General features: G+C 48.1%; 2 protein-coding genes across 4 annotated transcripts in view; both read right to left on the bottom strand.

The window, feature by feature from the left end:
* The window catches only part of LOC125642920 (interleukin-20 receptor subunit alpha), a 38,441-nt gene extending 21,730 nt beyond the window's left edge, over positions 1–16,711 (bottom strand). Inside the window, exons 1-4 of one of the 2 annotated variants that reach the window (XM_048864876.2) lie at positions 16,410–16,711; positions 15,028–15,156; positions 6,017–6,137; positions 4,682–4,857 (exon numbers count right to left, since the gene is read on the bottom strand). In XM_048864876.2, the coding sequence (XP_048720833.1) occupies positions 4,682–4,857; positions 6,017–6,137; positions 15,028–15,082 (352 nt within the window). In that variant the 5' untranslated portion in view covers positions 15,083–15,156; positions 16,410–16,711. Of the gene's footprint in view, positions 1–4,681; positions 4,858–6,003; positions 6,138–15,027; positions 15,157–16,409 lie in introns of those variants that run through there. The other variant, XM_048864877.2, reaches the window with a different exon arrangement.
* Positions 16,712–21,212: 4,501 nt separating this feature from the next.
* Positions 21,213–26,809, bottom strand: part of FAAH2 (fatty acid amide hydrolase 2) — a 31,079-nt gene continuing 25,482 nt past the window's right edge. The window contains exons 10-11 of one of the 2 annotated variants that reach the window (XM_048864346.2): positions 25,727–25,921; positions 21,213–24,152 (exon numbers count right to left, since the gene is read on the bottom strand). In XM_048864346.2, coding sequence (XP_048720303.1) covers positions 23,977–24,152; positions 25,727–25,921 — 371 coding nt within the window. In that variant the 3' untranslated portion in view covers positions 21,213–23,976. Of the gene's footprint in view, positions 24,281–25,726; positions 25,922–26,809 lie in introns of both variants that reach the window. The other variant, XM_048864347.2, reaches the window with a different exon arrangement.

Raw genomic sequence — 26,809 nt, 5'->3', positions numbered from 1 at the left:
AGTCTGGGTAATCATTCAGTACCTCCATTACTCCACTAATGAATTCCAGCCTTGTCCTGAGCAAACGCTCCTAAGGGGGAAATCCAATCCCTGAGTCTATTCTGTGCTATTCTGTTCCATCCTACCTAGGACTTCATACTGTTATCCCATCCTGGGCTATTCCACAAATCACGTGGAAGGACTGCGTGGCCGGCAGAAGATCCAGTCTCTATGGCTCCCTCACTGCTCTTAGCTTTGGTTGATCTGGAGAGTTCAACCCAGCACCGTTGAAAGGGGAGCGAATCTAGCTCTCCATCTCGCACTCCCTTGCACCATTGTCAAAGCTCAGTAGGCATTTCAGTCAGTAACAGAATCCTTTAACTGGGTTATTTTCAGCCAGTGTGTTTCAGTCCATTTATTCCAGCTCTTTTTCCCCATTAAGTCATGAGTTTTACAATGAAACAAGAAGTTCCCAAAGCGACTACACTTTTGTTTCACTTGAACATCAGAGACACTCAGAGTACAATAGTAGAAAGCTTGGAACAAAGGAAAGAGGCATTAACCCGGTTAATAGTGGCAGCAACCACTTTTAATCCCCAATCCCTTTGCCATTCCTTCCCAAACAGTGATGCCCCTGTCCTCAGTTAATCAGCCCTATTCAATATGCAGCCTTTACACACACTACACATACCAACCAACATGCAACAATGTGAGCGTGCTCAGTGCAAATATACAGCAAGAGTGGCAACTGCAGTGCTAACCACTGTGTTTCAGCTTTTGCTAATGTCTTAACCAAAACCAACCAATGGGAGCATAATGCGGGACATGGAAACTGCACACTCAAAAGCCACTGGAGAGATTAAAAACACAGGAATTTTTTTAAATGCTAAGAAATGGCTCTAGTCCAGAGATGTCCCTGATTCTGCTTGGCAGTGTTCTCTGAAACATTTTCTGCTAAGTACCATAACACTTCCCTTTCACTGAGATTCACAAGTTCATAATTTTTATAGGTATTTGTGCCAAGGATTTATTAATTATTATTGGTATTACTACAGTGCTCGGATGCTCTATTCTGGGATTGGGGCCTCATTGTTCTAGGCACTGTTGTAACACTGACAGACCCCGGTAGGCGGGATCAAACTTGTGACCTCTATAGGTTAGTGCATGAGCCTCTACAGCATGAGCTAAAAGCCAACTGGCTCTTAGCTAAGGCTGTAGAACAGACTCATTCATCTCTTTTTCTCTCTCCAAGTGGTCTCGATGCCACTAGAGTGGATGGAACACCACACCCTGGAGGTGTGTGGGTTACACTGTACATAATGGAAAATTGGTCTGGGCCCCAAAGAGGTTACAATCTAAGTCAGTCAAGGATTTGCAGGAAGATTGGCCATATCTAATTCTGTCTAGACTGGACACAGAAAAGACACTGCAGGTTGCCCAATCTTCTTCTCCAGCTAGACTCCAAGGGCATCATCCTCTATTGCCGGGATTCCTATGCCCTTTCCTTTAAAGATAGTTGAAGCCATAAATTCCAACCTTATGGTCTTCAAGAGCTCCTTTTACCGCCCCAGATAGTTTCCTGTTCCAACTCTGTCTAGAAAATAGAGAGGCACTTCTCCACACAAATATGGCACCTGGCACCAAAGGGTGGCACCCGCTTCCGCACATTTTCAGAGAGCCTTCTGGATGACCTGCCAGCATTCACAAATCCTGAAGTCACTTTTGAGGCCCATGAAAGGCCATGTTGTTGCAACGCTGTGTCACAGGATGACATTCTCCCTGCATCCAGCCATGATGATGTCAACGTGATGATACAACAAACCATCATGTTTCACTGCAATGTGCCTCACTACGTCATGACAACAGCTGAGTTTTTCTACTGTCAGACAAAATCCCTCAAGTGGCAACTCCAGACTCTCACTCCCATGTTAAATTTACTCAGATTAAAAGGTAAAAATTAGAGTATTATGGCTGCTAACTCTACATATTCACCTAGTATCTGAAAACCAAGGTGTCTCCATCTACTTGATATACTATCACCTACAAAGCTTCTGGAATCAGAAGTTAGCTGTCCGGGGTTACAGGATTGGTAATTTGCAGTGTTGTTAGCTGTGCTGTTCCCAGGATATTGAAGAGACAAAGTGGTTGAGGTAACATCTCTTATTGGACCAACTTCTGTTGGCAAAAGAGACAAGCTTCCAAACTACACAGAGCTCATCTTCTTCAGGACCTGAACACAAGCTCTACGGAGCTCAAAAAGCTTGTCTCTCTCACCAACAGAAGTTGGTCCAATAAAAGATGTCACCTCGCCCACCTTGTCTCTCTAGGATTGGAAATGGCTTGCACCCTGTCTCATCCAGGTTGCTGTTTTCAAATCAGGATCAGGTTGACAGTTGGTGACAGAGGTTATCATTTGACAGTTGATGAACAGCCCATATGATATGAGGAGGTAGTCTCAGTCCAGGTCCTAATGGTGGGACATACGTCAACCATGTAAATCCACCATTCCAAACAGCAATATCAGCAAATTGCCAAGGAATGAATGGGCATGGAACTGAACTAACCTTTCACCCTTCAATAGGCTCCCTACAGGTTACAGTGAAGGCATTTTTGCTGGGCAGTTCTCTACCTCTAATTTACTTCTCTGCAGTCAGAGAATGAAGCCATGCAAGGTGAATCCATGTTCAAAAATGCCCCAATTCACCTCTGGCTGGCCCTCAAATGCACCTAGAGGAACACCTGAGATACATGCCTTCCCTGAGAGAGCTGGCACAGCAGAATGGCTACAAACAGGAAAGCACCTGGAGAGAATGGCTGGAGTAACCAGCTCTCCCAGAATTGACAGTGAGATATGAGCAGGTTGTGACCTCAGAGAGGATTACAAACAACAAAAGGCAGTTACAAGGAAGAATCAGAAAAAAAACTCCTCCCCCAGCCTCCCCTGCTGTGACTCAGGCAACCTGCTATGTACAAACCCTCCTCGTTCACTCCTCCACAGTAATATCCTTGTACGGTGTGGGAGAGGCTCTGGGACACAGAAGTATGGCTTGGAAGACACTTGGTCCTTCTCTCTGTCTGGGACTCTGCACAGTTCTGCTAGCAGCTAGCTCCTTTCTGGCAGGATGACTCTGTGTGGACTCCTAGGTCTACCCCTGCCCAGCAGCTGTTTTTTGTGTCCCTGTCTAGCTGTCTGCTCTGGTCACCACGGGGGCATCTCAGCACTTTCAGTCACACTCAAAATGTGAATCTGCATTAGCTTAGAGAGAGGCATCCCCATCTTTCCAGAGAAAATGTTCCCCGCCATGGACTCTCACCCCTCCCCTCCCCAGGATCTCATGGGATTCATCAAGGACAAGACACCCAGCCAGCAAGAACCTTCTCCCACCCAGCCTTCTCCTCCCCACTTGCCCAAGCTCCCTCCTTCTCCACCCCTGTCTCTGACTCAGAGGGGTATTTTTCACTATCCACTTTTAATCTGTAAACCTGCCCCCTTGACTCCATCTCCTTCTCACTTTTCAAGCTCCCACTCTCAGCCCTTCTCTCTCCCTCTATTTTCAATCTCTTGCGTGCAGGGCTTCAACATGTCCCCATTTCACCTGCCCTCCTCTGACCACTCCGTCCACTCTGACCACTCCATCCACTCTCACTACTGCCCCATCATCCCCTTGCATAACTTCAAAGAGTGTAAGGCTAGCTGGGACCATTACACCATCCAATCTGACCTCCTGAATAGCACAGGCCATTAAATTCCACCCAAATATACTGTATTGAGTCCAACAACTTCAGTCAAACCAAAGCATTTCAGTCCTCAGGAGACTAAACCATTGTGAGGCCAGGCACCAGGAAAGAACAAGATGCCACCAGTGCCTGAGGCCCTTCCATGGCAGGGAGTTGATCAGGTGAGACATTGCCCCATGCTGCAGCGGAAGGCAAAAAACCCCAAGATCCTTGCCAGTATGACCAGGGGCAAAATTCTTTCCTGACCCCTAGTCTGATGATAAATTAGATCTTGAGTATGTGATCAAGACACACCAGCCAGGCATCTAAGACAGAGGATTCTCTGTACCACCTCGGAGCACTGGTCCACCCCAACCAGTATCCTGTCTCTAGCCATGACTGATCTCTGATGCTTCAGAGGAAGGTGGGGAAAAAACAACAACCAGAACACAACTGTGCATCAAAGAAAAAAATTCCTTCCCAACCCCTGCAGGCAACCAGCTGAAGCCCTGAAGCATGAGATTAGATTGTAATGATTGTCGAAATGTTATGAGCAATTAGGCAATCCTCTTCTCTGCATGGCCCATGAAAGAATGGGATGAACAGGGAGATTCACAGATTCCAAGGCCAGGTGTGATTGTGACCACCACCACCATCCAGCCCAACCTCCCCACCCCGAACACACACACAGAAGCCTCAAAATTTCTCCCAAAAGTTGGATTTCATCTTTCCTGTACTCCCCAGGCCCTATTCAAAACACTGCGACCTAAATCACTATCCTCTTCCACCCTGGTAGATCATTCCTACCTTCTCGGAACCCCGTTGTCTTCCCCATCAGTGTTGACCATCCCATAATCCTTTCCCATCTTGCTCCCCCAGGGAGCACAGGAACCCATCTCCAGAAACTCAAACCCATGGGGAATCTCCCTCCACACAGTCACTGCTATGCCCCTCCTCCTGCCCTTGGGCTCCCAAAGGTTCTTACTGTCTCTGTAAGGTTGCAGTTCATTGGAAATGGTCCATTTGGACACCCAGGTTCCATCCATGGCTCTCACTCTGGCCCAGTACATTTTGTGTATGTCTTCGAAGTACAGTTTGCATGTGTGCGATGATTTGGTGCTGTTCCTCCAACAGGTGTCCACTTTGGTCCAGTTAGAAGAGCTGCACATGGAAGCAGCCACAGTAATGCAACAAGAAGGAGCCATCAGCACCCCTTACCCACCACCTCCTCCCAGCTCCATTTAATCCCCCCTCAGACAGGGAGACTCCAGAAGGAAAGACCTTGCTCAGGTGAGTCAGGTGGGAATCTTTTGGACTGAAGAGGGAGCAGCCAAGACTGATCCTCTGCTCCACCTCCACCCCATCCACTGCCATCTTGGCCCGTGGAAAGGGACAGAAAATATGCTTATATTTTTACTTAATTAAAAAACAACCCTCTGGCTGCCATAGTGCCCTCCACTTCCTGCTCAGTTCCTCCCTTTCTGGTGGGAGGTTCACATGTCTGCTGTTGGTCGGGCTGCTTGGGCCAGATTAGACTTGGGCAAAATGTTTCAGACGAATAGTTCATTCACTGAAAAATGAAGTTCCAGTCAACCTGAAATTATTTTCCAAATTGGACACAACTGTCTGAATGGTTTCTGCCCAAAGTTTGTTATTCAGGACTCAGACGCCATTCAGAAAATGGCTGCTGGTGGTGCCCTCCTTATAAACTTCAGCCCCGTGGTTAGGACACTCACCTGGGATATGGGAGACCCAGGTTTAATTCCTCCTTCTCCACCTCAGGCAGTGGAATTTGAACTTGCGTCTCCAGGAGAATGCTCTAACCACTGGGCTCTGGGATAATCTGGGGCAAGTCTCTCCTGTTGAAGCTGTTCCACTTTGAATAAATAATTAGCCATGAGGACAGACTTGAACCTGGGGACATCCCAGGTGCATACCCTACACATTATAAGAAGGGCACCACCACTCTCCAGGTTGTGAATCTAGCCCTTCAAAAATGTTTGAAAATATACATTTTGGGTCAAATGAAACATGTCTCATTTGACCCAAAATGGATTTTTTTCAATTTGTAGAAAATGATCGCAATCCTGGATTCAGTTTGGATTTAACTGAATTCTTGTTTGATTTTTCAAAACTGCCATGGAACCTAAAAATCAGTTATTCGCCCAGGTAAAAGAGGGAAGCCAGGCAAGGGTCCAGAAGGGTGGATAACCTGACCGTTAAGAAACTAGAACCCTAGAATGCAGAGAGGTTAAAGATGGGCCTAGGAATACACAAAACTGGCTGGAAAAGAGTCAGTCTGCTCACCGCTGTAACATACCGCTGGTAACTTTGAACCTCGTATTGGGTGCCATTGCCTGAGCCGGAACCGGGCTCCCACACCAAGAGAATATGGAAATTTTCACATGTTAGCGTCACATTCTGTGGAGGAGACAGCATCCCTTGAAATGAAAACAGAGGAAAGCAGATCAATAGCATTATAACCCTACAAGAAGAGAGTGCTGCTTTCCTATTGGTCAGCTGCAGCATATGAAGGATGCCCAAAGTATAACATTTCAGCATCTAAGGAGGTCATTGCAGCATGTGGATTTATCCTGCACAATTGTCTTATTTCCTCAGCAACAACAGTACTTAGCATTAGTTCCGCTCTTGGTTATACCCATGCAATCTGAGCCCTGGTCTACACTATGAGTTTAGGTCGAATTTAGCGGTGTTAGATCAACTTAACCCTGCACCCGTCCACACAACAAAGCCATTTTTGTGGACTTAATGGGCTTTAAAATCGATTTCTGTACTCCTCCCCCACGAGGGGATTAGCGCTGAAATCAACATTGCCAGGTCGAATTTGGGTTAGTGTGGATGCAATTCCATGGCATTGGCCTCTGGGAGCTATCCCACGGTACTCCATTGTGACCGCTCTGGACAGCACTTTGAACTCGGATGCACTGGCCAGGTAGACAGGAAAAGCCCCACGAACTTTTGAATTTCATTTCCTGTTTGGCCACCGTGGCAAGCTGATCAGCACAGGTGACCGTGCAGATTTCATCAGCAGAGGTGACCATGGAGTCTCAGAATCGCAAAAGAGCTCCAGCATGGACCGAACGGGAGATACTGGATCTGATCGCTGTATGGGGAGATGAATCCATGCTATCAGAACTCCGTTCCAAAAGATGAAATGCCAAAATATTTGAAAAAATCTCCAAGGGCATGAAGGACAGAGGCTATCACAGGGACCCGAAGCAGTGCCACATGAAACTTAAGGAGCTTATGCAAGCCTACCGAAAAACCCAAGAGGCAAATGCCAGCTCAGGGTCAGAGCCCCAGACATGCCACTTCCATGATGAGCTGCATGCAATTCTAGGGGGTGCCCCTACCACTTCCCCACCCCTGTACATGGACTCCTGCAACGTGGGGGGTCTCACGCAACAGGGATGAGGATTTTGGGGACGAGGAAGATGATGAGGAGGGGGAGGTTGAAGACAGCGCACACCAGGCAAACGGAGAAAGTGTTCTCCCCAACAGCCAGGAATTCTTTATCACCCTGGATCCAATACCCTCCCAACCTGGGCTCCCGGACCTTGAAGGCGGAGAAGGCAGCTCTGGTGAGTGTACCTTTGTAAATATAATACACGGTTTCAAAGCAAGCGTGTTTAATGATTACTTTGCCCAGAAGACAAGGGATGCATTCGCGGCCAGTACAGCTACTGGAAAAGTCAGTTAACGTGTCTGGGGATGGGGCAGAAATCCTCCAGGGACATCTCAGTGAAGCTCTCCTGGAGGTACTCCCAAAGCCTTTGCAAAAGGTTTCTGGGGAGGGCAGCTTTATTGCGTTCTCCATGGACACTTTACCACGGCAGGCCAGTAGCACGTAGAATCATAGAATCATAGAATATCAGGGTTGGAAGGGACCTCAGGAGGTCATCTAGTCCAACCCCCTGCTCAAAGCAGGACCAATCCCCAATTAAATCATCCCAGCCAGGGCTTTGTCAAGCCTGACCTTAAAAACTTCTAAGGAAGGAGATTCTACCACCTCCCTAGGTAACGCATTCCAGTGTTTCACCACCCTCCTAGTGAAAAAGTTTTTCCTAATATCCAACCTAAACCTCCCCCACTGCAACTTGAGACCATTACTCCTTGTCCTGTCCTCTTCCACCACTGAGAATAGTCTAGAACCATCCTCTCTGGAACCACCTCTCAGGTAGTTGAAAGCAGCTATCAAATCCCCCCTCATTCTTCTCTTCTGCAGACTAAAGAATCCCAGTTCCCTCAGCCTCTGCTCATAAGTCATGTGTTCCAGACCCCTAATCATTTTTGTTGCCCTTCGCTGGACTCTCTCCAATTTATCCACATCCTTCTTGTAGTGTGGGGCCCAAAACTGGACACAGTACTCCAGATGAGGCCTCACCAATGTCGAATAGAGGGGGATGATCACGTCCCTCGATCTGCTTGCTATGCCCCTACTTATACATCCCAAAATGCCATTGGCTTTCTTGGCAACAAGGGCACACTGCTAACTCATATCCAGCTTCTCGTCCACTGTCACCCCTAGGTCCTTTTCCGCAGAACTGCTGCCTAGCCATTCGGTCCCTAGTCTGTAGCTGTGCATTGGGTTCTTCCATCCTAAGTGCAGGACCCTGCACTTATCCTTATTGAACCTCATCAGATTTCTTTTGGCCCAATCCTCCAATTTGTCTAGGTCCCTCTGTATCCTATCCCTGCCCTCCAGCGTATCTACCACTCCTCCCAGTTTAGTATCATCCGCAAATTTGCTGAGAGTGCAATCCACACCATCCTCCAGATCATTTATGAAGATATTGAACAAAACCGGCCCCAGGACCGACCCCTGGAGCACTCCACTTGACACCAGCTGCCAACTAGACATGGAGCCATTGATCACTACCCACTGAGCTCGACAATCTAGCCAACTTTCTACCCACCTTATAGTGCATTCATCCAGCCCATACTTCTTTAACTTGCTGACAAGAATACTGTGGGAGACCGTGTCAAAAGCTTTGCTAAAGTCAAGAAACAATACATCCACTGCTTTCCCTTCATCCACAGAACCAGTAATCTCATCACAGAAGGCGATTAGATTAGTCAGGCATGACCTTCCCTTGGTGAATCCTTGCTGACTGTTCCTGATCACTTTCCTCTCATGTAAGTGCTTCAGGATTGATTCCTTGAGGACCTGCTCCATGATTTTTCCAGGGACTGAGGTGAGGCTGACTGGCCTGTAGTTCCCAGGATCCTCCTTCTTCCCTTTTTTAAAGATTGGCACTACATTAGCCTTTTTCCAGTCATCCAGGACTTCCCCCGTTCGCCATGAGTTTTCAAAGATAACGGCCAATGGCTCTGCAACCACAGCCGCCAATTCCTTTAGCACTCTCGGATGCAACTCGTCCGGCCCCATGGACTTGTGCACGTCCAACTTTTCTAAATAGTCCCTAACCACCTCTTTCTCCACAGAGGGCTGGCCATCTATTCCCCATGTTGTGATGCCCAGCGCAGCAGTCTGGAAGCTGACCTTGTTCGTGAAGACAGAGACAAAAAAAGCATTGAGCACATTAGCTTTTTCCACATCCTCTGTCACTAGGTTGCCTCCCTCATTCATTAAAGGGCCCACACTTTCTTGGCTTTCTTCTTGTTGCCAACATACCTGAAGAAACCCTTCTTGTTACTCTTGACATCTCTTACTAGCTGCAGCTCCAGGTGCGATTTGGCCCTCCTGATTTCATTCCTACATGCCCGAGCAATATATTTATACTCTTCCCTGGTCATATGTCCAACCTTCCACTTCTTGTAAGCTTCTTTTTTATGTTTAAGATCTGCTAGGATTTCACCGTTAAGCCAAGCTGGTCACCTGCCATATTTACTATTCTTTCTACACATCGGGATGGTTTGTCCCTGTAACCTCAACAGGGATTCCTTGAAATACAGCCAGCTCTCCTGGACTCCTTTCCCCTTCATGTTAGTCCCCCAGGGGATCCTACCCATCCGTTCCCTGAGGGAGTCGAAGTCTGCTTTCCTGAAGTCCAGGGTCCGTATCCTGCTGCTTACCTTTCTTCCCTGTGTCAGGATCCTGAACTCAACCAACTCATGGTCACTGCCTCCCAGATTCCCATCCACTTTTGCTTCCCCCACTAATTCTTCCCAGTTTGTGAGCAGCAGGTCAAGGAAAGCTCCCCCCAGTTGGCTCCTCTAGCACTTGCGCCAGGAAATTGTCCCCTACACTTTCCAAAAACTTCCTGGATTGTCTATGCACCGCTGTATTGCTCTCCCAGCAGATATCAGGAAAATTAAAGTCACCCATGAGAACCAGGGCATGCGATCTAGTAGCTTCTGCGAGCTGCCGGAAGAAAGCCTCGTCCACCTCACCCCCTTGGTCCGGTGGTCTATAGCAGACTCCCACCACTACATCACTCTTGTTGCTCACACTTCTAAACTTAATCCAGAGACACTCAGGTTTTTCTGCAGTTTCGTACCGGAGCTCTGAGCAGTCATACTGCTCCCTTACATACAGTGCTACTCCTCCACCTTTTCTGCCCTGCCTGTCCTTCCTGAACAGTTTATAACCATCCATGACAGTACTCCAGTCATGTGAGTTATCCCACCAAGTCTCTGTTATTCCAATCACGTCATAATTCCTTGACATCACCAGGACCTCCAGTTCTCCCTGCTTGTTTCCAAGGCTTTGTGCATTCGTATATAAGCACTTGAGATAACCTGCTGATCGCCCCTCATTCTCAGTATGAGGCAGGAGCCCTCCCCTCACAGACATTCCTGCCTGTGCTTCCTCCGGGTATCCCGCTTTCCCACGTAGTCTGGAATCATTGCATAAGAAAGCATGGCAGCGTGTGGTCCCAGTGTTTGCTGGCATTTAAGTAACATCCATTCTTTATTTCTCTGTGTTATCCTCAGGAGAGTGATATCATTCATGGTCACCTGGTTGAAATAGGGGAATTCTATTCAGAGGACATTCAGAGGTGGCCGTTCCTGCTGGGCTGTTTGCCTGTGGCTGAAAAGAAATCATCCCCGCTATTAGCCACATGGTGGGAGGACGGGTGAAGCGATCATCCCAGAGAATTGGGTGTGGTGGGGGGTTAGTTGGGTTTGTACTGCATGTTAAACCGAAAACATCAGCCCCTCCTTTTAAAAGGCCAATGTGTCTTTTTCAATTTTAATCTCCCTTTTTTTCCTCCCACAGCTGCAAATGTTTCAATGCTGCCACTAGCATCTCCGTCCCAGAGGCTAGCGTAGATAAGAAGGCGGAAAAAATGCACTCACGATGAAATGTTTTCTGAGCTCATGCAGTCCTCCTGCACTGAAAGAGCCCAGCAGAATGCGTCGAGGCAGACAATGTCAGAGTCCAGGAAAGCACAAAATGAACGTGAGGACAGGAGGGACGCGCGAGAGGATAGATGGCTGGAGCAACAGGAGAGGTGGCGGCAGCGTGATGAGAGGAGGCAGGATGCAATGCTGAGGCTACTGGAGGATCAAACTGATGTGCTCTGGCTTATGGTTGAGGTGCGGGAAAGGCACAGACCGCCACTGCAGCCCCTGTGTAATCAACCATCCTCTTCCCCAAGTTCCATAGCCTCCTCACCCAGACACCCAAGAACACGGGGCGGGGGAGGGCCCTCCAGGCATCCAACCACTCCACCCCAGAGGACTGCCCAAGCAACAGAAGGCTGACATTCAATAAGTTTTGAAGTGCAGTGTGGCCTTGTCCTTCCCTCCTCCCCTGCCCCACCCCACCCGGTGCTTCCCTCCTCCCCCATCCCTCCTGGGCTACCTTGGCAGTTATCCCCCTCTTTGTGTGACGAATTAATAAAAAATGCATGAATTTAAAACAACAATGACTTTATTGCCTCTGCAAGCGGTGATCAAAGTGGGGAGGGGAGAGCGGTTGGCTTACAGGGAAGTAGAATGAACCAAGGGAGCGGGTTTTCATCAAGGAGAAACAAACAGAACTGTCACACCGTAGCCTGGCCAGTCATGAAATTGGTTTTCAAAGCTTCTCTGATGTGCAGCACACCCTGCTGTGCTCTTCTAACCGCCCTGGTGTCTGGCTGCACGTAATCAGCAGCCAGGCGATTTGCCTCAACTTCCCACCCCACCATAAACGTCTCCCCCTTACTCTCACAGATATTGTGGAGCACACAGCAAGCAGTAATAACAATGGGAATATTGGTTTCGCTGAGGTCTAACCAAGTCAGTAAACTGCGCCAGCACGCTTTTAAACATCCAAATGCACATTCTACCACCATTCTGCACTTGCTCAGTCTATAGTTGAACAGCTCCTGACTACTGTCCAGGCTGCCTGTGTATGGCTTCATGAGCCATGGCACTAAGGGGTAGGCTGGGTCCCCAAGGATAACTATAGGCATTTCAACATCCCCAATGGTCATTTTCTGGTCTGGAAAGTAAGTCCCTTGCTGCAGCTGTTCATACAGACCAGAGTTCCTGAAGATGCGAGCATCATGTACCTTTCCCGGCCATCCCACATTGATGTTGGTGAACCGTCCCTTGTGATCCACCAGTGCTTGCAGCACCATTGAAAAGTACCCCTTTTGGTTTATGTTCTGGCTGCCTTGGTGCTCCGGTCCCAAGATAGGGATATGGGTTCCATCTAGCACCCCACCACAGTTAGGGAATCCTATTGCAGCAAAGCCATCCACTATGACCTGCACATTTCCCAGACTCACTGCCCTTTATAGCAGCAGCTCAGTGATTGTGTTGGTGACTTGCATCACAGCAACCCCCACAGTAGATTTGCCCACTCCACTTTGATTCCCGACTGACCAGTAGCTGTCTGGCGTTGCAAGCTTCCAGAGGGCTATCGCCACTCGCTTGTGAACTGTGAGGGCTGCTCTCATCTTGGTATTCTTGCACTTCAGGGCAGGGGAAAGCAAGTCAAAAGGTTTCATAAAAGTGCCCTTATGTATGTGAAAGTTTTGCAGCCACTGGGAATCATCCCAGACCTGAAACACTATGTGGTCCCACCAGTCTGTGCTTGTTTGCCAGGCCCATAATCGGTGTTCCATGGCATGAGCCTGTCCCATTGCCACCAGGATGGCCAAATTGCCGGGGCCCGTGCTTTGAGAGAAGTCTGTGTCCATGTCCTCATCACTCTCCTCACCACACTGCCATCGGCTCCTCGCCTGCTTTTGCAGGTTCTGGTACTGCATATACTGCATGATAATGCACGAGGTACTTACAATGCTCATAACTGCCACAGTGATCTGAGCGGGCTCCATGCTTGCCATGGTATGGCGTCTGCAGCAGAGCAGGAGAGCAGAGTGGCAGCGGAAGTGGTCGTTCAATGATGGTGGTTTGCAGACCTACTGCACTGTCTGCTGCCAGGACACAACAGCTGAGCGGGCTGCATGTTTGCTGTATTATAGCGAGACAAGAGCAGCCGAGCAGAGTTGCAGCGGAAGCAGCCCTGCGAGACCACCAAGAGAGCAGGAGAGGAGAGTGGCAGCGGAAGCGGTCGTTCAATGATGATGGTTAGCAGTCCTACTGCACCGTCTGCTGAGAGCAGTATGGTGCCCGCATGGAAAAAAGTGCAAAACGATTGTCTGCCGTTGCTTTCACTGAGGGAGGGGCGACTGACCAAATGTACCCAAAACCACCCACAACAATGTTTTTGCCCCATCAGACATTGGGAGCTTAACCCAGAATTCCAGTGGGCGGCGGAGACTGCAGGAACTGTGGGATAGCTACCCACAGTGCAATCCTCCAAAAGTTGACGCTAGCCTCGGTACTGTGGACGCACTCCACTAACTTAATGAGCTTAGTGAGGACACACACAATCGACTGTATAAAATCGCTTTCTAAAAATTGACTTCTATAAATTCGACCTAATTTTGGTTCAAGCTGAAGTTCAAGCAACCTAATATTCTATTGTGCCCAAGGGCACTCAGAGGGATTAGACAAACCTGCAGTGTTCAGACCAGTCTTAGGCAATGGCTACACTATGCAACTTTTAGCAACATGGCTGTGCCGCTACAGCCGTGCCGCTAAAAGGTGCACAGTGTAGCTGCTGTTTGTTGGCAGGAGAGAGCTGTCTTGCAGACAAAAAACTTCCACCCCCCACAAGTGGCAGCGGCTTTGTCAGTAGGAGAGCGCTCCTGCCACAAAGCGCTGTTCACAGAGGCGCTTTTCGTCAGTAAAATTTTGTTGTTCAGAGTGGAGGGAAGGTTTTAACACCCCTGAACGACAAAAGTTTTGCCAACAAAGTGCCAGTGTAAACAACATCTCAGTCTAGAGCAGTGTCCCTGCTTCCTGGCCTTGCTTTGCTGGCCTGCACAATGAACTAGAAGTGTGTGGGTGGGGGAACCTAGTGCACAGTCTGCCTCGAATTAGAGCTGTTTGAAAAATGCTATAAGTTTTGTGTTAAAAATATAGATCAAAGTATAAAACATGCATTTCGTTTGAATTTTTTTGCAGAACTTTTAATTTTTCCCAGCAAAATTAAAACCTGAAAACCAACAAAAATTGTAGATTTTCTTTTTTTCTCTTTTTTAAAAAAAACCTCCTTTATCTTTATCTTTTTTTCCACTGGAAAAAGGTGGAAAAATAGGAGAGAAAGGAAAGTAAAACCCCCAAAATGAAAAAAATGATTTTTTTAGTTTTGTGGCCAAAAAACCTGCAAAATTTCAACCAATCAAAAATTTCAATCCAAAGGAAATGTGTGTTGGTCAAAAAGTTATTTTGCACAAGAAAAAAAACCCAGTTTGACAAAAAAAAATTCTGTCATCTCTTTATGGAGGTGGGAAAAGATTTCACTGTGTACACATCATGCATGTAGGCACACCCTATAACGTATATAATCCATATGTACACAGAGGACTCTATTGTTATTCAGTTTCTCCTTTCTGCTTCCCACACAGGTGTTTAAATATAGTTTCAAACGGCCCATGGACCGTGATGTTTGGGTTCTTTATCTCATCAGCCACATGCTTTCACCGAAGCATTTTTTTCCTAATAAATTCTCAATAGCTTATCAGTAACAAGGCTCTAAGCTATGCAGAGTTTTGAATGACTTGTCCTGTTAGGATATTAACAAGGCAGGCTGTCAGAAATCTTTTGTTTTGCTTATAGCAAAGGTTGGCCTTTACTTGGACTCTTCAGTAGCAAAGCCACTGCACTGTTCACTGGGCTTTTACTTTTAGGTTTTCCAGGTATTCGACAGAGGGAGATCCTATGGGGCCAGCACTGCACAGTTGTCCCGAGGCTATATAAACATTTTTGCCAAGGATTGTGAATCCTTTAGTGCCCCATAGCCACCCTCTTCTTGCCAGGTCACAGTGTCACAAGGGAGCTTACCCAGTAGGAGGATCTGACGAAAGAGGAGCAGAAGCACACTCAGTACAACACGCATGGTCCTGCACTGCTATTGGCACAGCCACGTCCATCTGTCCCTGTGTCCTACATGTGCGTCCTGGAGCCAGTCACCTGCAGGGAGGAATGGAGAGAGAAGAGCACAACACTCACTTGGTTACTCGTGCCAAATGCAAATAGCTGAGAGGACTGGAAACCAGGACTAGTGAAACACAGCCAGAAAAGAGCAAGACAGCTGGGGAAGGCATGCCCATGTCACGTGCCTCTGTGTCTGTGGTTGCCACCTACCCCCTGCAGGCACAGGGCTCACAAACCAGCAAGCCATGGTGAGGAAGCAACCACTGGTGGTGAGTGACTCACCGACTGCCTTGCCATGAGTCACACACACAGGTCTGCAGCAAGCACCCTTGCTGCTGTGTGTCACCCAGAGGCAGGCTAGCCTTCAAGCCGCACGGGCCCAGGGATGGCTGATGTGAGGCCAGACACATTCCAGCCCTCACCTTTGTGATTTGCTACGTGGAGCCTGCTCCTGTCTGCCTAGAGCTGCCCATAGGACAGAAAGTGTATCCTAAGGAAGAGACGGGCAGTGTGGAGTCTGGGCTGCTGCTGAGTCAGGTGTGAGGTAGCATGACAATCCTCAACAAACTTCTCCAGGTGGCCTGCAAATAGTTATAGCAGAGAGGAATTCCCAAGCAGCTCAGGGTTGGGCAGAGCTAAGGCTTTCCCATACATAACAATGTTACAAACCAAAGGTTTCTCTCTCAGGACCTGCCAAAGCTAGAAATAGGGGGTGGAGAGTGGAGTGCAGCGGGGAAGATACTGTTGTATGCAGTTGGGGCTCTGGCTGCTGAGCTGGATCCCTGCAGCAGAGAGGAGCCTTGGGCAACCACATTCCCCATGATTTAGCATGCTGGGGCCTGAAGCTCTAATCACCATTGCTGCAAACTCAGCAGAACCAGTCCTGTGACAGGGATGCGAGTCTGCAGTGATCTGGGCATGTGCTGGGGAAATTGCTTCCTCCTTGCCGAAGTGATGGTTCAAAGGCAGAGCAGAGCTAAGGGGGAGGGAATAAAGATATGAGACCCCCAGTCCTGTGATGGCTTCATGACACATCCCCTGGTGCAGCGACACACTTTGGAAAAGGGATTAGGCTGTTTACACCACACAGTGCGAAAGCAAAGAAACCACTTCAAGCCAGGGGGTTTGGCAGCACCCTCCCACATCACCCCCCGCACCTATGCCCCTGCAGTATGTACTACACACATTTCCCCAGGTCTTTGGAGAACAAAAACAGCTCTGTCAAAGCAGGACCTGAGTTACTGGCAAGACAGTCCTTTACATCTGGTTCCCTCCCTCCCCTCACATACCTGAGGACAGATCCTTCTCTGTCTCATCTGTCTCTCTTCCAAGCGAGCAGCCCCCACGGCTGGGCTCTGAGAGGCTTTGGGCGACAACTTGCCACAACTGCACTGAGTGACTTTTGCGGTTCATGTCCGTTTCGTCTCTCTTCTTTTCTTCCTTCCTTGTTGATGGTTTCATGCATGGCTCAGGCGGACAGAGTGCTAATTCTATCCACACCATTGCCTCCCTCTTTTGGGTCAGCAGTGCCCTCAGGAGGTGGTGAATCAATACAGCCTAGCCTAACATTCTTTGTTGTATTTGTCAAATCCAATGGTGGCTGCCAGTTTCACTTGCTAATCTGGCACAGCTCTCAATAGCACTGTAAGGTCAAAGCAAATATTTATGGCACATGCAGAAGGCTACAGCACAGCAAATCCTCAGTCTATTAACTCTTTAATACTGCCTAACACTTGAGCGTGCTTGAATGTGTCCAAGCAGGCATTCATTTGGAAATGCATCTTCATTCTAAAGGTAAACAACATTTTTTTATTTTATTAAATGTGTGTGTTTAACAAGACAGAGAGTTTTCAGTTGGACCAGTGAAGAGTTTACAATACCTTGCTTGTGATTCCTGGCCAAAACCATTCTAAGAGCTGTCCAACATTTTTTGCCCTTAAAATTTGCTGTATGGTGTTGCTGCCCTGTTCCACCCCAGAGATGGCTGTATCACGGACTCACAGGTCGTGCCCATTCTTGGCCCCATACGGTCCCTGGGGGGAACCCCCTTCAGTGTGACAGCCCCTCCTGGGGGTCCACTCTCTCTCAGGGGTGAAGCCCCTCCGCCTCCTGGAACCACACCACTCCGAGCCTTAGCACGCCTGTCTCTCACTGTGGGCCCCCTCAGGGAGTCCACTTGCTCTGGACCCCTGGGGCCTCCACTCCCAGAGGGAATAATGGAACCCTGATCTCTAGATCGGAGTGACTCTCAGCCAACTTAAAACAGGAGAGTTTATTGAGCATCTGAACCCAGCATAGGAAACTCTCAGGGCCCTCAGACCTGGCCTCCCACACCACAGTACATCTAAGTCTCCCCTGCATTCAGGTAGGCTCTGCCTGCTCTCTCTCCCTCCAGTCCCGAAACCCTGCACTTTCCAGCTGGGCATCCAATATCAGGGGCCCCAACAGCTCCTCCCCTGTCCTTTGTCTTCCATCCCAAGTAAACAGGTCGCTGGGGCCCTCTCTTCCATCCTTTGTTCCCCTCTGGCTCCAACTGGTTGGTCAGGTCACCAGGGTCCTCTCTCCTCATCCCTTTGTCCTCCCACTGGCCAGAACTAGCTGACTGCCAAGCTAGGGTGGGCCTCTTTGTCACCAGGTCACCGGTTGTTAGGGTTCTCCATAGCCAGGCCACTGTCCGGGGGTCCCAGTTGCTAGGCGAGGTAACATCTGGTCCTCTACAACAACAAACCTTCTCCCACCATCTTGTTAAAACATGCAGCACACAGGGAAGCTGCGGCACACACATGATATTCATGTAAAACACTACAAAAATCCCCAACTTCATCACAGATGGCATTTCAGCAATACTGAGGAATCCCTATATATTCACAGGGCTCAGCTATCCCTTTGTGAGGCTAAGCCATGCTGTGGAGGGGAGTAGGTGGTCTAACAGCCCAGTGGAGATGGTCAGCAGGCATTATAGCTTAGCAAGGCATAACACTGTCTGATCAGTGAGGGCAGTGTGCTGGGATGTGCCTATTGCTACACTTGACCAACAGGTCTGGCCAGCACTACCCATGGACAAAGGATCCTATCTGCACCCACATCCCACCCAGGCATGGCCCCTCCACTCCCTCTCCCCTTTAGACAGAACCAAAGGGCAGGAAAGCTTCCTACACCCTCCCCGCTGTAGGACACCTCTGAAGGTGGGGCACCATTTGGCTGACCGCCTCCGACTTTCAGGGGACTCCTTCAGTACGAGACCCCATTATTAGCACAGTAATACCCACTCATCTCTGCTCTTATTCAAAGAGCTTCCCAGAGTCGTATTAATGGTACCGGATTTATTGGCATCATTACAGGACCATAAACCATAGCTTGATTACTGTACCCTGAGGGCAAGCAGCCTCCCCAGTTTGCATCTAAAAACCTTGCCAGTTTCACAATGAGAATTTGCACTAATGCTTTGGGATCCTTCTGTATAGTCCTGACTTTCAAATCAATAAGCATGATTTTTTTAAAAATGGAGTTACTATAGCCTTGAAAACTTGTCATGAAAACTTATGAGCCCACACATTTAACATGATGACTTGTATAAGGGGGAAAAAAAGCTGTTCCCCTGGCCTTGGGGTAGAATTTTGCAGAGATATCACAATATCTGCCTTGTCTAGGGGTTTTCTTTCGAGGTCATTAAACAATGGCATGATTTTTCTACAATAGGTGGAACAAGCAGAACCCAAGAAGTTTCTATTGTGAGACTCTGTGCCCCAAAGCAATAGCCTGGTGCCCCCATATTCAGCACTGTCATGTAATTAGGATATGTTTTGTACAAAGTATGTCTTGTGGGGTATCATTCTAAAAGTTTTGATCCTCTAAACATTAATTTCTCATTGACTTGTATGTGTTATTATTGTATGTGAAGTTTTGCTATGTGTGTGTGATGGGTTCAGTTACAGGAGATCCCCTTGGGACGGTCACTTGATGTGCTGAAATTACTTCTAGGCCCATTTTCTGTGCCAGCTTGGGACTCCAGAACCCTGCCTTGTTGAGCCAGACATGCTAGCCTGCTGCAACACAGACCCAGGTCTGGTCCACGCCTCCAAAGCTGCAGACTTTAACCAAAAACAGCTCAGCAGGTTACCTCTCCAGCACCCAAACACCCAGTTCCCAATGGGATCCAAACCCCAAATAAATCAGTTTTACTCTGTATAAAGCTCATACAGGGTAAACTCATAAATTGTCCGCCCTCTTTAAGACTGATAGAGATATGCACAGCTATTTGCTCCCCCAGGTATTAATCACTTACTCTGGGTTCATTAACAAACAAAAGTGATTTTATTAAATATAAAAAGTAGGATTTAAGTGGTTTCAAGTAATAACAGACAGAACAAAGTAAGTCACCAAGCAAAATAAAGCAAACACACACAAGTCTAAGCCTTATACATTCAGAAACTGATTACAGGTAATATTTCACCATCATAGATGTTCCAATAAGCTTCTTTCACAGACCAGACTCCTTCCTAGTCTGGGCCCAATCCTTTCCCCGGTACTGTCCTTGTTAGTTCCAGCAGACATCTCAGGTGGTGAGTAGGGGTTTTCTTATGACTGACAGCCTCTTTGTCCTGCTCCACCCCCTTTCATAGCTTTGGCACAAGGCGAGGATCTTTTGTATGCGCTTGGCCCCCACCCCTCCTTCTAAATGGAAAAGTACAAGATTTAAGATGGATTTCAGTACCAGGTGACATGGTGAGACCTTATTCTTCATTACCCACAGGCTGGCCCACACGTACACAGGAAGGCTTGCAGGTAAATAAACCCATTCACAGTTCATTGATTCTGAAGCATCCTTAATGGCTTCCACTTAATATGTTTACATCAGTAATACAAGTTTATATCTTATGTTTCTTAATTCAGACATAGAAATAATACATGCAAACAAATAGAATGAACACACACAGTAGATTACAAGCTTTCTAATGATACCTTACAATGGGTATTTAGCATAAAGCATATTCCAGTTATGTCATATTCACATTCATAAGCATATTTTCATAAAGCATATGGAGTGCAACGTCACAGTGTATGTTACTGAAAGATGTTGTGAAGTTGGAAACACCCACAACAAGCCTTTCAGGTACAACAATGAAGAAGCTAGACCAGGGGTAGGAAAACTATGGCCCATGGGCCGGATCCAACCCCTCAGGGCTTTGGATCTGCCCCGTGGGATTGCCACCCCCATGGCACCACGGCCAATGGATGCTTCGAGGGAGGTACCCACAGGCAAAGGCAGCGCGCGGAGCCCTCTCCCCCAGAGGCCGCAGGGATGTGGTGCCAGCCAATTCCCAGAGCAGTGCGGGGCTGGGACCAGGGCAGGCAGGGAGCCTGCCTTACCCTGGTGCGCACCGCTGCCACCCCGGAGCCACTCCAGGTAAGTGGCGCCAGGCCACAGCCCGCACCCCATACCCCAACTCCCTGCCCTGAGCCCCCTGCCACACCCTGCCTGCACCCCAACCCCCTAGTGCACCCCACACCCCAACCCCCTGCCCTGAGCCCCCTGCCTGAACCCCACCCCCCTGGTGTACCCCACACCCCTCCTGCACCCCAACCTCTTGCCCTGAGCCTCTTGCTGCACCCTACAACCCCTTCCCTGAGCCCCCACACACTCCGCACCCCTCCTGCGCCTCAACCTCCTGCCCTGAGCCCCCTCCCACACTCTGCATCCCTCCCTGCACCACTGCCCTGAGCCACCTCCTGCACTCCCTTCCCTGAACCCCCTCGTAAACCTCACACCCCTCCTCTGCCCCAACCCTTTGCCCTAAGCCCCTTCCTGCACCCACACTCCCTCCTGCACCCCAACCCCCTGCCCCAGCCCTACATTCATGGCCCTGCATGCAATTTCCCCACCCAGATGTGGCCCTCAGGCCAAAAAGTTTGCCCACCCCTGAGCTAGACAGTGCTAATAGCCCATCAGCAAAGACAATGGACCATGGAAAAGGTTTGTGCTCGCCTGGGTACCCTTCAGCCAGCCTATGAATAATGGGTGCTATGACTCAGCAAGGCATGCAAGGGCATGTGACCAGACCACATGACACTGAACTCCATTTTGGTACCTGTATTTTTCCAGAGACTGGGCTGGGAACTTAGCTTGGACAAAGGGTTCCTGCCATAGACAGTGACTATATAAGGTGGGGAAGTGACATCATGATTTGTCTTCACTCCCCTGCAACTCAGCACCTGGAAGAACCTCTAAAAGACAAAGGACTTGGAATGGGCGAGGGGAACCCAGGCTGCACTGCAAAGGCTGCCTATGCCTCAAGAATTCGCAAGCCTGCTTGCATCATCAGTCAGGGTGAGATATTGCTAATTCAAATCCTATCTGTCTAGTATATTAGGCTTAGTTTGTGGTTTTATTTCCTAGGTAATCTGCTTTGATCTGTTTGCTATCACTTATAATCACTTAAAATCTATCTTTCTGTAGTTAATAAACTTGTTTTATCTTAACCAGTGTGTTTTTGATTGAAGTGTTTGGGAAAATCTCAGCTTGTTCCCCACATCAAGGGGGAAGTGGATTAATTTAATGAGTTTGCACCATACAGATCCCTGTGCAGTGCAAGGCAGTATAATTCTGGGTTTATACTCCAGTAGGGTGCAAGGCTGGAGAGCTGGTGCTTCCATAGTTGATCCTTAAGTGGCTTTGGTAAAGCACCCAGGTAACTCAGTTGGATGTTTGGCACCACCTGCTGTTGCGTTGGGTGACAACAGGGCCTGGAGAAGCTGGCTGGTCGCAGCAACAGAGCAGTGTGAGAGAGGCCAACCCAGATGAATTGATAGGGCGCACAGTGGTTCCAACGGCTCCCAGACTGCACCCTGGGGGTAACAACACGTCACATCTGTGTGTAGCTAAGTAGCTGGGTATGACCAAAATTAGGGCATTGGGTTAAATAAAAAGTGAAGAGTATGTGCACAGAGTACATGATCTGCAACATTTAGCAATTTGGCCTCTCAAACAAATAGATACTGCTGACTTGTGACTGAATCTAAGCATGGTAACCGTCAAATACCTGAAGCAAGATTTTAAAGTGTTCTGTTCAATAACAAGGGGAATAAGTAAAGGAGACACTCATCAGCGAGTGCTGGCTGATTTTAGTTTGTTTTTTCACAGCTTAGAAATATAACCAATTTTTTTTTTCTACCACTGAAATGCCGCCACCTCTGGAGTGGTGGGTGATAACTATACTCCACAAACACCACAACAGAACAAGGGTTAGGAAGAAGACATAATGAAAAACATGGACTGAGTTCACACACTGATGTGACTGTACGTGCTGGAATTTGGATAAGCTAGCCCTCGACAGGAGTGCGTGCACACCCTGGGACCTTTAACGACCACAACTGGAAATGGCTTCAATTGACATCTCATGTGAAATACAGCACACCACCACGATGCTGGGGCGTGGTTCAGGGGAACAGCGCCCTCAGTTTTCCTTGGAGTCTCCAGTGCAGAAACATACTCAGCGCAAGCCATTTAGTTGGTGACATCCAGTGAAACCACAAAACCTGGAACCATATGGCAACGATTGCAAGCTTTCAACAATGAGGACACAGTTATGCCATGAACTGGAGGGATGCAATCTCTTTAATACCAGCTGAGTTATTTACATTTGATAAACATACACCACTGCTCAAAAGAAACAGCTGGTGACCCACAGTGCTTGTGCGCACCCTCTTGGGGACCACATGAAATTAGGGCCCAGAGCCAAGGGAGGACAAAATTCTACATCTAGCAGTACTGTTACATTTTTCTGAAGGGAGATGACGGAAAAGACTTAGGCAGCTTAGTCACAATCTACTGTCCCAATGGACTGGAAAAGAAAGGAAAAGCTGGAGAAGCCACCTAGGACTCTAGGAGAAACATCTTCTCCCCTCTTCTGGTGCAATACTGATCCCAGCAGAGCAGGTATCTCACAGCAAGAGTTTACTCTGAGCCAAACCCATGGCTGGCAGTGTGCAGGTCAAAGGCCAATGCTTCCTTTGCCCATGAAGGAGCAGCTGTGCATGAAGGACTGGAGGTGGTGCTACCAGGCTGGGCGCCCTGCCTTCGGCGCTAAATGCTTTAAAGCAGAAACACACCACATGCAACCCCTTTCCCTTCTGCAGTTAGTGAGGGAAATACAAAAACCTGTTCACTTGGACTCAGCTCAGCTGGGCTGCAGGTAACCAGTGACTCTGTTGTTCATGGACAGTTAAGTTAGGCAGGGAATGAGAAAGCAGAGCATCCCAGCTGCACAGCAAGCAAGTTTACACATTCATGGGAGTTTTGAACATTGCTCTCCAGCAGGCACCATGCTGGAAGATTATTCTCTAAATAACCCTTTAGAACCCACGGTCCAGCCTGCCCCTTCTACCTGTCCCTTTCCTTTGTCTTTAAGAGGCAAACATAACAGAGAAAGAAAATAACTGAAAATAAAAAGTAGTGGTCTCACAGTGGCAGCCCACCTAATCTGGGCACATGCTACCACCTCCCCCAGCAAGGGCATGAGCCTTCCATTCAGAATCCATGAGAACTCTGAGGTTCCTACAGAAAGAAGCTGGTAGGGGATACTCACTCGCTCCTCTCCCATCATCGTCTGTCGGAAGACGAGAAAATTCCAGTTGAAAACATGAGCTTGAGCAGTAGCACCTGGCCACTGATTGGAGGAGAATGAGCACTTGATCCTGGCTGGGTTAGCCTGCCCACGCTGCTCCAGAAAGGAGCTTGGGTTGTGTGGGAGGGAGCATTACTGTTCTGATCCAAACAGGCACTGATGCCCATTGCTAGCTTTTGGGAAAAGGATTGTCTCCGTGTTCCTGCCATGAGGGGGTCCTAGGAATTCAGCGTTATGATTTTCCAGGGCAAACCCAGCCTCCAAAAGCTTTCTCCAGGTATCGAGCCATAGCCAGTGTCAGATGGTCATTGTGCGGGCCTGCCACCACCTGAATTCCCAAGGGAAGTCCCTCACTGCTCAAGCCCAGTGGGCACTGGGTGACAGGCAAGCCCAGGACATTGAAAACAGCTGAAAGAAAGAGAAGGGCAGATCAGAATAGACACAAAGTGCTCCATCCTTGGTCCTTCTCATCCACGTCACTTGCAGTGGCCTCTGGAGAGTTCACAGGGTAAGCAGTGAGTTTGATCCAGTACAGACTGCAAGGACAGTTTGAAAATATTTAAATCAAGATGGATGTTTTTTCTAGAAGATCTGATTTAGTTCAAACGGGAATTAATTTAGGGAAGTTCTCTATACTGTGTTACAAAGGAGGTCAGAGTAGATGATCACAATGGTCCCTTCTGGCCTTAGAATCTAGGAATCTGCCCACTTTAATGAGAAATCTGCACATTGAAGCCTCCAACTAGCAGTGGATCTACAAGTGCCACTAAACTGTTTGTCTCACAAGGTCAAACTACTGCATCACATGAGATACAACAGTCACGCAACATCACCACAGTGCATCAAAAGATCATGACCTTGAGAGGCCCTTTTTCATGATGATGTTCTATACAGTGTCAAGTTATTCCAAAACCACACTGCATCATAGTGCAGCACTGAAACAAAGGGACTCAAGACTTGAGAAAGCCATGCAAAGCATATCAATGGGGCAAATCCTGGAAATCTCAGGATGGGTGGCAACCCCTGGATGTTCGCTAGAAAGGGGCACATGTGATACAGCTTTAACACCCATCCTGTAAAGAGGATGAAGGTGACCAGTTAGGTTCCCTGATATGAGGGTTCCCATGCTACTGCAGTCACACTTCAGTCAAATGGCCATCACCAATAGGAGGCCCAGAAATACCACATGGATTTAAAGTGTGGTTGTAGACACTGTCCATCACTTACAGGGTGGTGAGAAGCACCTGTCACAGGCTACAACTCCATTAGCAAGGTAACTGCCCCAAATTAAAATGTCTTGTAGGGTCATCCACACTGCTCTCTCCACACATGTCAACCTGGATATAGTGTTGTGTTCAGATAGCACTTACATGGCTCCTTTAACAAAGAAGCAAGAACTCAAGAGTTCATCCCAAACATAAGTGGGTTTCTGCTCCCACTCTTCTAAAAGTTTACTCTTCAATTAATAGGCAGATGCCCCTGCAGAGCATCTGCATAAGTCTCCTGATGTGCAACCAGAAAAATCACATCTCAGAATGAACTCTACAGTAGCATCTACACTACTGTAGCCCCTAGAGGTTCTGAGCAGGCCTTAAGCAGCACACAAAGGAGTAAAACAAAAACAGACCTGCTCCAGAAAGCTCCCCATCTAGGATTATGGGCCAAGAGACCACCAACACAACCATTGCTTGGTAGCAACTGCTTTGCAGCACAAGTGAGAGGCGCAATGCATCCCGCTAGAGGCTATGATTGCCACCTCTCGCATTCTCCAGGGTGAGACAGCATATGGCTAGACTGCTCTCTCGAACCTGTGAATACATTTGCCCAATTTTTAAAAGGAAAGATTCTCATGAGACCCACCCCTCATTTTGATATGCTTTCACTACTGGGAACAGGCCTTTTGAGATAGTACTATGCTATCCGATTACTTCTGGCACAGCTGAGATTGCCAGCTTGTCTCCCACCACTCAAGGGCTGCTCACCTGTATACGCGAAGTTGAAAGGCATCCCCAAGGGAGAGTAGTGCTTAGGTGCCACTATGGGGTGGGAAGGGTACAAAAGCATCCCATCAGTCCCCAGCAAGTTCATCATCTCAGTCCGCAGGCTGTGTCCCATGCTCACCAGCTTGGCATTCCCACCAGGGTTGAGTTTCATCAGCTTCTCTGTCAGTGCCAGGGCTATAGAGCAACAGCAAACACACATGTGGTATTCCAGAGAGGCAAACAAGAGACAGCACATCACACAGTGTAGTCTCCTTTACAAAGCACCTTGGAAAAATATCCCCTTCTTAGCGAGACTAGACACGGGAGCATGGGAATTGCTCCAGGAGCAGGTGGGAGGAGACTGTTTCCTGGCTTGCATGTGGCTAGAGCAAGTGCTGCCCATACATGCAGGATGATTGAATGTGACATTCCCCTCCACAGGTTTCAGAGTAGCAGCCATGTTAGTCTGTATTCGCAAAAAGAAAAGGAGGACTTGTGGCACCTTAGAGACTAACCAATTTATTTGAGCATAAGCTTTCGTGAGCTACAGCTCACTTCATCGGACGCATTCATTTACCGATGAAGTGAGCTGTAGCACACGAAAGTTTATGCTCAAATAAATTGGTTAGTCTCTAAGGTGCACAAGTACTCCGTTCCTCTCCACGTTGACCAAAGAAGCTGGGAAGATTAATATTAACTCCTTAATGTCTAAGAACCACATTTGTTACATGTAATAGCAAAGAATTCAAGGTTGAAGGGGTTCAAACAGCTCTATGTGAGGTACCTGAAGAGTTTGTTTGTTTGTTTTAAAGAGAAACATTCCAAGTCTGAGTCAGAAAGAAAATACTCCTGTCTTCTCACAGCGTCATCAGGAGCATGTCATCTCCTGCCCATTAAGATGTGTTCCCAGAAGCATGGACTGACTCAGATGAGAAACTAGAACAACCAGATCTTTTTGTTCTATAATTTCTAGAAGGTTATTGGTATATTCTTCCCCTGTGCTTCCCATAAAATCTGCCAGTATGAGACCACACCCTACAATACATTGTCCAATGTTTTATCTGATACAGTTTTAAATGACTC

Source organism: Caretta caretta, chromosome 9, assembly GCF_965140235.1.
Source record: "Caretta caretta isolate rCarCar2 chromosome 9, rCarCar1.hap1, whole genome shotgun sequence".
In the NCBI taxonomy this organism is placed as follows: Eukaryota; Metazoa; Chordata; order Testudines; family Cheloniidae; genus Caretta; species Caretta caretta.
The sequence above is the reverse complement of the archived record's forward strand: the minus strand, read 5'-3'. Positions and strand labels throughout refer to the sequence as shown.